At 32.7% G+C, this 13,703-nt stretch overlaps 1 protein-coding gene across 23 annotated transcripts in view; it reads right to left on the reverse strand.

The window, feature by feature from the left end:
• The window catches only part of ADGRL3 (adhesion G protein-coupled receptor L3), an 873,224-nt gene that overhangs the window by 382,046 nt on the left and 477,475 nt on the right, over positions 1–13,703 (reverse strand). For 22 of the 23 annotated variants that reach the window (XM_055297496.2, XM_055297489.2, XM_055297484.2 and 19 more), the window contains one exon: positions 9,562–9,671. The exons of the other annotated variant lie outside the window; for it this stretch is intronic. In XM_055297496.2, the coding sequence (XP_055153471.1) occupies positions 9,562–9,671 (110 nt within the window). The remainder of the gene's footprint in view (positions 1–9,561; positions 9,672–13,703) is intronic. 23 annotated transcript variants of the gene reach the window in all.

A 13,703-nucleotide genomic window follows, 5' to 3' on the forward strand; every position in this document is an offset into this window, starting at 1 on the left:
GCTTTCTAAACCAATTATTTAAATTTTTTAGTTTCATAAGACTCATGATTGGAGTAGAAGAAAATCAACAATGCTAATTTATAGCATTTTAATCAATTTTACATTTATTTAGAACAGTTTTATCTGGAAATTGACTTCATAGATCTCACACAACATGTTTTCTGTAAGATCTTTTCAGCAACAAATACTTTGGGATGAAAACTTTACCTTTGTATGTCTTTTACTATTCTTCTTGTATGCGGTTTATTTTTAAAACAAGATATTTTAATTCCACATGTTTATACTGTTCAATTTCAATAACTTATACAAATGTCTTTGAATTAAATTTAAGTGCATAAGTTTCTATATTTTACTATTTTGAATAAAGCTAAATGAGCATGGTTGAGCTAACCCCTTCAATCTTTTATGTCTATAATAAAGTTTTACTTCCTAAACCAAATATTTTCCTAACTCTGTCAATCCAATTAATTTTTAATACTCTCAATTCATCTTGGTTCCTTACTAATTAGTATCTAAGTGTACATTTACATATTATTAATCTAAGTCTATATGAATATAAGTCTATAATCTGTCTATATGAATCTTATCTAGATGTTTATATCATCTGATATTTGTTTGATATTTGATGTAAGTTTACCTTCATATTACTGTAGTATAATGTAATATTTTCTAAAATATATATGAGAAAGAGAAGGTCAGTTTATTCAATTGTCTTCTGCAAACATGTTTTGATTCTCAACAGATCCTAGAAACTCGAAAAAAACAGATTTTCATTATCAGTAGTGGTGACAGTGCTAATTGCTGGTTAGTAGTTCTCCAAGTCCGTCTACCTCACCTAAGTGGACTTGGGCCACACTGTCTTTCTACCACTTATGAGAACAGGCCAACCTCTTCCCTACCTCAAGACCCTTGGAGCTCTTCTCTCTGCCTTGAAAGTTCTTCCCCAGCCTCTTGGCCTATCTCATTCTCATTCTTCAGGTCTCAAATATCCTCTTCAGATATTTCATCACACCCTCTGTAAGCCAGCCCCTTCGTTGTTCTTTATCATAGAATCATATTGATTTGCTTCTCTTTTATCATGAAGTTTTGATTTTTTTTTTATCATTAACTTTGACATTTACATGTATTGGTTCATGTGTTCATTATTGGCCTTACCCGTGGGACTAACATCTTCACTGGCATTTAGCACAGTTATTGGACCATAGTAGGCAGCAATAAACTTGTTTGATAGAATTATTGCTGCTGTAAGAACTTATTACTAGCTTTTGAGAATTAAAAGAAAAAAATGGGCCAGGTGCAGTGGCTCATGCCTGTAATCCCAAAACTTTGGGAGGCTGAGGTGGGTGGATCTCTTGAGCCTAGGAGTTTGAGACTAACCTGGGCAACATAGTGAGACCCCTGTCTCTACTAAAAATTTAAAAAATTAGCCAGGTGTGGTGGTGCACGACTGTAGTCCCAGCTACTTGGGAGGGAGGCTCAGGGGGAGAATTACTTGAGCCCAAGAGGTGGAGGTTGCAGGGAGCTATGATTGTGCCACTGTACTCCAGCATAGGTGAAAGAGCAAGATCCTGTTTCAAAAAAAAAAGTGCTAACAATTAAGAGTGCTTTTTACATCTATTAGAATGAAACTCTAGAGCAACAGTTGCAAATTTAAATACCTTTCAGAAGCCAGGAAATATTTAAAATTATTCAGGTGAACCTTTAGAATACAATACAATGAATTACTGAAAAATACAACAAACAGAAAAGCACAGAATCCACCCAAAGTGGGCAGAACCAAATCAGTGCTAGCCTGTTGTTGCCCAAAGGAACACAAGGTCTGTGTTGCTCCAGACTTTATGTTAAATCTGACTTTTAGGTGTGTTGGAGGCCTAGGGAATCCCTCGGCAGGCTGAATCTGACCCATGGCCACTACCCTGCAGTCTTTGCTCTAAAGTCTTTACCGGGATCTGATCCTTCCTGGTCACACATAAGCTCTTTGCCAGCCCATTCTACTTCCTTCGTAACAATACTCCACTACTGGATTTCATGAAGTCTTGATGTCCCAGCCTAGATCATTACAGGAATTAGATTAGCGGGAACACAGGGTCCTGATGAGACTGTCTAGGAGTTCTTGATCTCTGGATCACTGACTCTTACTTTTTCAGAGGCCTGGCCTTTCACCTTTTTTCTCCTTTGTTTCTGGAACTAATACTTTGTATTTGGCCAATAAAAACCTCTGCTTTATTTAATTTAAACTAGCCAAAGTTGGTTTTCACAAATTTTTAAACAAACATTTCTTAATAATATATCAATTAATGACATTCAGAAATGGCTCACTACCTTTTCCATGTTGTACATTGTAATTGGTACTAGATTCCACAGAAATCATAGCATACAGAGAAATCCAAGATTTCTGCCTTGCCCATCTATGGGTTTATTTTCCGTACCTCTTGCATTTTATATTTCATGCAAATACCAAATGGTTTTGGTTTCACATTCTCCATGCAATTTATTACCTAGCTTGTCCTCTCTGCTAAAAATGATTGCCCTTCTCCTCTCAGGAAAGTGTATTCATATTTTAAGACTCAGCTTTAGCAGGGCACGGTGGCTCACTCCTGTAGTCCCAGCACTTTGGGAGGCAAAGGTGAGAGAATCCTTAGAGCCTAGGAGTTCGAGACCAGCCTGGTCAAAGTGAGAGCAGCAGGAGGCAGCCAAATGCCTAGGCAGATAGGGGTTGGTCCCCAGTGAAACCCCTTCTCCAACCCAAAGACAGTTTAAAGCCTGAAAGCCAAGCTACAAGATAAATCATTGGACTGGATTGAGAACTTGTCTTCCTGTTTGGTGCGCTTTCCTCTGATTGATCCCTACTCTTCACCTATTTTACATATAGCTACCCTTTCCTAATTGTTTTTCTACACTGTCATGCCCACCTTTGAGTGGTGTCTTCACTTTAACCTTTTTTGTACACTCACAAACTAATCAGCATGCACTCCCCATTGTGGGTTCATAAGAGACCCCAGACCCAGACACACGGGGCATTTTCTCATCTTCAGGTACGGGAACCACTCCTGTATCCCCTCATTGCTGAGAGCTTTCCTTTTGCTTAATAAATTTTACTCTACTCACTCTCCAGTGTCCATTTGGCTAATGCTTCCTGGATGTGACACAAGAACTTGAACCTAGCTGAGCTAAAGAGCAGAAAGACCACCACAACAAGCAAAATGCCATTTCTACAAAAAATACAAAAATTAGTTGGGTGTGGTGGCATGTGCCTACAGTCCTAGCTACTCCGGAGGCTGAGGTTGGAGGATTGCTTAAGCCAGGGAGGTCCAGGCTGCAGTGAGCTGTGAATGTGCCACAGCACTTCAGCCTGGGTGACAGAGCAAGACCCTGTCTCAAAAAAAAAAAAAAAAAAAAAAAATACAGCTCTAGAAGGGTCACCTTCTCTAGAAGAGCATCCATGAAGACCTCTATCCCCACCACCACCACCCTAGTCAAATATCAGCCACTTTGGATCAGTGTGCCTTCTCTGTATGTTCCTAATGTGAAATGCTTAATTGCTTAAGCTAACATTGTAAATTTTGGGACTCTAAGCCCCACTTGACTGAACTCCTTGAAGGAGGACAGAATCTTTATCTTGGTTTTTGACCCCTAATATTTTATTATAGTGCCTGGTATGCATTAGGTACTCAATAGATGGTGAATGAAAGGCAGATAAAAGAAGGGGGTCTCACAAGCAGGTAATATAATCTAGTTGAGAATAACTTCCATGCACATGTGAAGCAGTTCAACAAAGGTAGGAGGGAGTTTATGATTAGAACCTGTAAGAAAGTATACGTGCTGGGCACAGTGGCTCATGCCTGTAATCCCAGCACTTTGGGAGGCCTAGGCGGGAAGATTGCTTAAGACAGGAAGATTGCTTCGAGACCAGCTTGGAAAACATAGTGAGACCCTGGGTCTACAAAAAAAAAAAAAAAAAAAAAAAAAAAAAATTAAAGAAAGAAAGTAACTGCAGCTATGCTTCCTATTTTCTAAACAGAATGATGATAGCAACATATATGAATATAAGCAGGGTTTAAATTAATTATTAATTAACCATTGGTTCATTTCCCAGAGCTTCATGAATCATCTGTTATATAAAAGATTCTGTGAAGGAGAGAGAAATTATTTGGAGGGAAAGAAACTGTGGTAAGGGAGAGAAAGAATGGGAGAGAAGAAAAAAACATTCTGTTGCTCTTGTTATAAATATAATTCTAAAAAAATTTACATAGCTGATACAGAGAGAGTAACATTTAAACAAGGGACAATACTTGCTATATTATACAAAGGCATACATAATAATGATAATATGAAAAAAGGTGGTTGCTGGTATCAGTCTTGAGGATTGTAATCACCAAGTGATTTGGAGAAACTAAAATTTATATAATGTATATTTTTAAAAATAGATCCTTCTTTTGAATTAATAAGGTCTTATTTGCAGACAAGAGTTTTTGTGTTTATCATTCTAGCAATGAATGCAGTACTTTTGGAGAAGCCATTTGACTAAATTTTCTTTCTTCTTCCAGTCCTTCAATACATATTTATTGAGTATCTACTGTATGTATGAAACAGAAAAAGGCACTGGAAAGAAATTAAAATATACCTTGGACATTTTTGTGATCTTTCTAAAATTAAAAGTATCAGTTAATTTCAGCATGATGACTTAAAAATATGTAATTATTTATTTACATAATAGTAACCAAATGTGTACACATTTAAATATGCACTGATTTGGACATTAGTTGCAAAAATGTATTTAATCATTTATAATTAAATATTTAGATTGTTTTAAATGCTAAATGTGCAACACATTTTTCTTTAAGTAAAAACGATTAAACAGTTATATAATTATTTATAAATATCAATTTTCCAATAATGCTCATTTTTCTTGCCTGTTCATAAGGATAATCATGCACACAACTATTCAAATGGCTAACGTGACTAGTGAGAAAGTCTTAAGTGCTATAACAAGGTTGTTTTAATCCAACATTCATTTCTAGTCACTTTCCAAATTGCGTACTTCCCCCTGCAATTTTCTAAGAAAATTCACCATGAGAGAAGATTGCTAGAATAAGTAATATATGCTTTATTGTTCTGAAAAAAAAAAAAGAAACAAAGAATTGAAGAGAAAAGCTGGATTGTGAGAGAAGACAAACACCTTTTGAGTGTAATGTGCGTGAAATTGTATGCCTCCGAAGAAAGACAATTTGTCAGCAGGTTACAAAGTAAAGATTCTTTGCTCAGAAATACTCTGAGTAGGTGGTTAGTTGTTTTATTGTCTTCTCCCTAATACAAGTCATCCCTGTAACCCTGCTGAATGAAGGCAGCTCTAGATGACACAATTTCAATCTCAAATCAGGTCAGAAGGGAAGGAAGTAGGGTGAGAAGAAGAAGAAAGATGGAAGAACAAAAACGTGGCATTGGTAAATGTGAGGTTTAACCTCTTGAATATTTGGGTCATCTCCTAGGGAGAAAATATTCACTAAGGAAGAATATCAAACCTCCTAAGAAAATGCAAAGGCTACAAAAGTCATACTGGAACTGAGGTGTGCGAGGAACAGAGAAAAGTATTGATTCATCTGTTCCAAATTTTGTCAGGAAAAGTGTGCCTGTGAACCCAAACAAGAAAAAACAGAACAGAAGTAAGAAGGTAGGACTTAGAAAAGATTAAATGTAACTTCAGTGATTCTGAAAAATGAGTACAAAACACTCAAAGAAGGTGGTCTCAGTAAACAATTTAAAAACTAACTCTTCTTATTTTCTTTCTCGTTGGCATCTTTAAAAGTCTTATCATTTGACTGATTCAAGCTAAGATTCCTCTAAAGTTGTCATTGTTCAATTATGTACCTATTTAGTGACTCCTGAAATTCCGTGCAAAAATTATTGCAAGCTTTTCTCAGATACTTTACTTCTCTTATGTGATACAATGAACTTTATTGACTCTTTGTCTGTATTACCTTTAATATGCTTCATTATTATTGTTTACCTATAAATTTTGTTTTTCTACATTTTGTCCATGAAAAAAGTCTCACCTTAAAAATGAATATTGCCATGGAAACACACACACACACACACTAGTATGTATAAATAAAAAAAATGTTTCTTCTACATATCAATATTAAGAATAAAACATTCATAAATAGTAAATATATTACTACAAACACTAAAGTTTGTGGTCATAAATCCGAAATGGAAATAGATATTACTAAACTGTATAACAAACAGAACCTAACATTGTTTGTTCAGTTGTTTAATTCCAATATTAATATTAAATCCTAAGTCTGAAATTTCCCTCACACTAATGAAATAGGGATCTTTTATCAAGAATCATAAAATATCATTAAGCACAAGGATTTTCTCTAATACAGGTAATTAAAAAAGTATTTTACTTAGGAGCCTCATTCTAAAGTGCAAGTAGTATTTTCACGGTACAAACTAGTTACTTCATAAAGGTTTGGGAAAATAAAAGTTTGCAATGATTCAGCTGCTTTAAGAAAAAGGACAAAAACATCTTTAAAATAAATAGGTAAAGGACTAAGAAAAACGGCTTGGGCCCTTGAAACACTTTCTTTCACCACATGCCATTAATGTACTGATGAAAATTATGAGTTAAAAGTATTATATAAGATTAAATAGCTCATGAAAATACAAATGAAAAACAATTACGGAGAGAAATACAGCGAGGTTCTTAAGAACAGGTATTAGAAACAGACCCAAATCTAATCGTTGCCATTCTCTAGCTAGTCTACATTTCACATGAGACATTTCACTTTATCTGCTGAACTTTGGTTTCCTCTTCAGAAAAATGGTGATACACATAACAAGGAGGATCTTGTAAAAATTAAATAACCTATGCATGTAAACAATATCCACGTAGAAAATGGCATGTGTTTAAGTGTCAATAAACTATAACTATTTTAAATAAGTCACTCTTTTCACCATTAAAGAGTCATTAATTTTATGCTTAAGAAAAGAAAAATAGCTGAGTGTTGTTATAAATCAGAATTTATTAATAGATCAGGGAAGGTCTACAAGGTGAGATCCAGGAAAAGGACCTAGCTTTTTGTTAAGTAGGCAGACTATATTCTAAATCCAATGATATGGTTTGCATGTGTGTCCCCTCCAAATCTCATGTTGAAATGTGACCTCCAGTGTTGGAGATGGGCCACGCAGGATATGTCTGTTTCATGGGGGCAGATCCCTCATAAATGGCTTGAAGGCCTCTCCATGGTAATGAATTCATATGAGAACTGGTTATTAAATAGAGTCTAGGAGCTCCCTTTATTGCCATATGATGTACCTGTTCCCCCTTCACCTTACACCATGAGTAAAATCTCCCTGAGGCTTCACCAAAAGCTGAGTAGATGCTGGTGCTATGCTTGTACAGCCTGCAGAATCGTGAGCCAAATAAACCTCTTTTCTTTCTAAATTACCCAGTCTGAGGTATTCCTTTATAGCAACACAAAACAGACTAACAAAAGCACGCATGCTCTCTGATCTCTGGTTGTCTTTCTCCTAAACCAATCTACCTTTCAAATGAGTCACTATAGTTTATTTTATGATTTATACTTTCTTTTTGATTATTTTCTTTTCAAATCATGTTAAGTTTATTAAATGAATTCCAATTCTGCATTGCACTTTTAACTGAAACATACTCCAGATAGTTTAAACAGACATGATCAGGCTACAACATATAAATTAAACCAGTGTATAAACTGGCAAGTGAGTATACCTGAGTGTATAATTCTTATTTACTAAAATTATTAGATAAATATTTGGATATAATATTTCTAAGGCAGGCAGTAAACTTTCAGGATTATCAGAACTCTCTAAATATAGGACATTAAGGAACCAAATTGCCAATCTCCAAAAATTTATGAGAGAAAGGAAATCTGTGGTAAACTATAATCCTTTTATGTAAAAGTGTACGAGCAAGTTCTTATTTAAAGTGATTTAAGTAGATGATATTTCAGAATGAGTTTGGCAGAGGATTTTGAAGTGGCTATCCTCAAAGACATTTTAAAGTAATACAGGAAATTGAAGAGACAGCTGTGAAATTCTTTAATTTAAAAAAAAATGATAAAATCTACAATCTGAAATTTTACTTCAGCTTTTATATTTCAAAATATGAACATAAAAATATGAATGTAAGTTTCCTAAAACTGTCTTTAAAATCAAGGTATAACTTATTGTGTTTTTAAATAAAATTCCTTGATAGAACAGGAGTCTTTATATTTCACGAAGGTCTTATTATGCAACCCAAGTATAATTGTCCCAATTCCAAGATGGTTTACAAATTTTATTTCCTTAAAATATCACTAGTGAACAATAATCGTCAGTAGGGGCTTTATGTTTTCATAGAAGGGCCTATAGAGATAACAATATAAGAAGCGTAACCTAAATGAGATATCAATAAATCCTGTACTCTGAGGCTTTTTCATAACAATGAAGATCAGCTTATGAAACTTCACAAGATAAACTTTCTCTAATTATTCATTCTATAAATGAAGCTGAATGAAATTTTCTCTGAATTGTTTTCACTATTATTTTAAAATTTCAATTCGTCTCTTATTGGCCAAATTTCTATTACTGAAGTATTTATACTTCCAGCTCATGAGTAATGTCCTGCTTCTTTAATAAGTGTGAATGAGGCAAGCCTAGAACTATCTTTACAAAAGGAAACTTGCTGATCCCCAGATACTTTGCTTCTTATGAAACATCAAAGGAAGTTGAAACCTAGGATTTGTTTATGATCCCAGGTGTTTTCTATCTCTGGGATAAGCTGAATATCTATTATGAGAATACATAATTTCCTGAGTGATTTTTAAGAATCTCATAAATAATTAACGAGTTAGATACAAAAATTGTTTTGAGATGGTGATTCTTATTTTGAGTGGGAAAGTCAGAAAATGTTTCATTTTAGATTTTTTGATTCTTCATTATTCCTGAAGAAAAGATATGTTGTTGGCATATACCATATCTGATAAAAACATTGCAAAGACATACTTCTTGAAGCTATAAGACATATAGTCTGAAGAGTACTTCAAGTTCTTTTAATCTTTATTTTTTCTTTCTGGTCTACTCCTTCTGGATGAATATATTTCTAATTCTCAAAATATTGGCAGCAGATGAAGCTTAGATATAATTCTTCTATCAAATTCAAAATGTATCAATTGCTATACATTATATATAAATTTGTATTGTTCATTTTCACCTCTTATCTGCTTGGACCTGGAGAATTGGTATAACACTCCCCCAACCTTTTTCTAAATGTTTTATATTCTTGCATTAATTAAGAAAAGTGTGTTAGAACAGGCATTCATATACAGAAATAATCACAAGTAAACGCCGTAGGATAGGGTAGGCAATATCTAATTCTTCTGATGGCAGGGAAGGTCTATGATTCTCGAAAATTAATATTAGCCAATTTTTTCATTTAATTTATGTGATTTATGTTTTCAAACAGAATATTTGCCAATGCATGCAAAACACAGTTTAATATCTTTTCTCTTTCCAAGAAAAGTATAGGAATATACATACTGTAAGGGACACATTCATACTGCACTTCAAGGTATTTATAGGTTCCTGGACACGGGTCTGGAAAAACGTCAGGACCTGCCACCACTGCACACTGGGTTCTGTTATTGCATCTGAAGTCAAAAGAAAGGAAAAGAAGTAGTAAGCTTATGCAAAGTTAAATTATTATCAACATCAACACTAATTTTATTTTAGTTCCTGTTATACAGATTTAAATAAGATTTTGCTTTAGGCTTATTAAGAAAATATCCGTAGTACACTTTTTAGAAACTAGACATTAAAATCAATCTACTCAGCTTGCTCATATTAGCTAATTTAATATTTGGTTGAATACAGCATAATTTCTAGTTAGAAGTTAAATATTGCTGAAGCAACACTAACTGGTCCACAGGATATTGCCAATGTGAACACAAGTAGGAAAGACTATTTGATAGGAAAGACTCACTCTGGTACAAAAAAAAAAGTATTTTAGAAAATATAACCAGAGAGTTTATTAGGCAGTTGTAAAATAAATTCACTGACTATGACGACATTCATTTTAAAGGTATCAAAAGTGGTATTGAAAAGCTTTATCTGAGCCTAACAAATTAGTAAAAAGTTAATATTTAAATGTCAAAATGGATATTTGAATTTATTTTGTAAAAATTAATATAATATTACTACTTATTAAAACCATTTTAGGAATTAACTGTCATGTTCCTTTTGTTCAGCCAAATAATGATACGATCCTCATGGATTACTTATCACAAAGGTCAATATCTTATAAAATAATGACTTTAAATTTATAAAAAGAATAATGACATACCACTATTAAAACATAAATATACGATGGAACTGGAGGTTATCATGTTAGGTGAAATAAGACAGGTACAGAAAGACAAACTTTGCATGTTCTTATTTATGGGAGCCATTAAACCCACGGAGCTATAGGGTAGAAAGATGGTTACCAGAGGCTGGGAGGGGAGTGAGGGGTAGGGAGGGGAGGAAGTGAGGATGGTTCCTGGGTACAAGAATGGTTAGAAAGAATGAATAAGACCTAGTATCTGATAGCACAATTGGGTGACTACAGTCAAACGTAATTTAATTGTACATTTAAAAATAAAAGAGTATAAATGGATTGTTTGTAGCACAAAGGATAAATGTTTGAGGTGATGAATATCCCATTTACCCTGATGTGATTATTACACATCGCATGCCTTTTTCAAAATATCTCATGTTCGCATAAATATAGACATCGACTATGTTCCCACAAAAATAAATAAATAAATAAATAAATAAATAAAACTTTCTAAGCCACAGAAAAAGAAAAAAAACATGAATACAAACTTGTGCACTTTTGTGGCAATTACGCTAAACAAATCTAAATTGATTAATTCATAGGGAAAAACAAACATGTTGAAATTAATTATAATTCTGAAAAAGATACCCATATTCACAGTGGACTAATTACTGAGAATTTCACGCAGAAACGTTCTAAATTCAAAAATTTATCCTTAAGTATATTTTCTATAAAAAGCTAATGGTTTTTCCTACCCATAATATTGGCACTAACTCTATAACATGAGATACTCTAATTATCCCCTGTGTTTTATGTTCTTGTTTATTCATTTCAGAAATATAATACCTCAGGGCTAGATTCTTCTGTTAATTCCTTAAGGAGATGTTCTGTTCTCTGATGTGACCTCAGAATACTTGCAAGGATACTGGCAACATAAAGAGCATCTAGAGCAGAACTCACTTTGATTTAGTGTAAAAATACGTTGTGTTTACCTGAGGCTACCATTTGTCAGGCTTAATGGGGATTTTATTTAGTCCCTAAATTTGATTCATTAATGAATGTCTTAAACTGAAAAATATATTCTGTGTTATCAGTGAAAGATGAATAAAATCTAATACTCCATATTCATCAGGCAATTTAGCATAACAGCTAATCCTGAGGGTTAACAAGTTATAAGGTTTTTGTATGTCAGAGGCTGATGATCAGACAAATGTATAATAACATTAAGGTAAATGTGGCTGTCCTCACACATGCACCACAAATATGTTATCTTGCTGTTTTGGTGTACTCACATCTTCTTAAAATAGTAGATCTTTCATATTACAAAGAAATTATTTGAAGAAGCTCTTCAAGTGACATGTTTTTAGCAATTAAAACAATACAATTTTCATATTACACCTTGAATATACAACCTCATAAATCCATCTCAGGTTTTTAATACAATAGGCAGGGATATGAACTCATAAAGTTATTTTTGTATTTGTTATAGAAAAATTAGCAATTATCAGGAACACATTCAAAGTAGACATAATGGAAAGGTGGCACTATAAAATTTAATATAATGTAAATATTCTGTAAATGTAATATTAATTCTAATGTGTGAATATTTATACATATCTCCTTTTCTTCCTATCTTGGTCTACAGTCATTTTATTCCCTATTATTAACCTTTTTAATTACCATAGCTCTAATTTTAAAAAATGTATTTAGAAGCAATATCTACTCTTGTAATTTTCAGATATAAACAGGCAACTGTAAGTATTTTATTTAAGTAATCAATGTACGATATAAACAGATCAGCTTACTACTCATTTCTGACCAGAGCATAATAGTCAAAATTTACAATTATGGAAGAATATGTTGCACAGAAAGTTGTGTTGAATCAATAAGGATTTCAAATGGTTATGTTTATATAGATTAGATAAGAAAACATAACCTGGAATCTATACACATCCATCTATCTATCTATCTATCTATCTACCTAAAAATGCATCGACAAATTTACATATTATATATTATCAAGTTGTAAATTACTAATTATTTAACTATATGTAAGAAAATTATAAAAGCAACAATCTGTTGTAAATATTAGTTACCATTGTGAGTTCCAAATAGCTTATTTAATATTAACCGAAGATGAGTCAAGAAAGCCTTCTAATTAATGAGATAGTGTCTGTTTGGTGGTATATAAAACAAAAAATGTTATGCCTATAATATATTTATAGTCATTATCATCATTATTCTATATAAAACAGCAGTAATTTATAACATTCACTTTTCAAAATAATTTGTGATTCTATTACTATATCAAAAGTTCATTATAAATTATGATTATTAAAAAATAAAATGGAAAAAGGTAGATTCAATCTCTGGAATATTATTTTTATATAGGATACGTTATAATATTGATTGTTTAAAAACTAGCTATATTTTGAAAACAGGAGTTTAAAGGTTCTGTCCTTTTCTTCGCTTTCTTTTTTTAAATGACTTCAGTTACTGTGAGTTAAAATGAAATTAAGATATAATTAAAGATTTGTAAACAATTTAGTCCACAAAGACTACTTTTATAGTTATTTCAAAAATTTTAAAAGTAAATTCATTCTAAAATACTATAGATGAAAAAAGTGAGATAAAGTAATCTAATGTTCTCAAATGCTTTAGTTTCATTGTTTATTTTTAATGTAAACATAAATTAAAAACATGCTTTTCTGTATCCCTCTTACCTAATGTTTTGATATATGTATACAATATAAAATGATTGCCACAATAAAGCTAATTAACATATCCATCATCTTACAGTTATATTTTACTGTGTTGTAAAAGTATATAATACAATATTGTTAACTGCGGTTACCAGGCTGTATATTAGATTTCCAGAATTTACTCATTCTGCATTACTGAAACTTTGCATCCTTTGATCGACATCTCCCCATTTCTCCTATCTCTCTAGCTTCTGGAAACTACCATTCTATTTTCTGCTTCTAGAAGTTTGACTTTCTTAGATTCCACATATAAGAGGGATCAAATAGTATTTGTCTTTTGATGTCTCACTTATTTCATCTAGCATAATGTCCTCCAGGTTCATACATGTTATCACAAATGACAAGAGTTTCCTTCATTTTTAAGGCTGAATAATATTCTATTATATATTTATGTATACCACATTTACTTTTTATCTATTCATCTGCTGATGGCAGTTAGGCCAATTCCATATATCTTGTTTATTGTGAATAGTACTGCCAGGAAAATGAGACTACAGATATCTCTTTAAGATACTGATTCATTCCTTTTACACATCCATACCCAGAAGTAAGACTACTGGAACATATGGTAGTTCTATTTTTAATTTTTTGAAGTACCTACATAC

Source organism: Symphalangus syndactylus, chromosome 10 (genome assembly GCF_028878055.3).
Source record: "Symphalangus syndactylus isolate Jambi chromosome 10, NHGRI_mSymSyn1-v2.1_pri, whole genome shotgun sequence".
NCBI lineage: Eukaryota > Metazoa > Chordata > Mammalia > Primates > Hylobatidae > Symphalangus > Symphalangus syndactylus.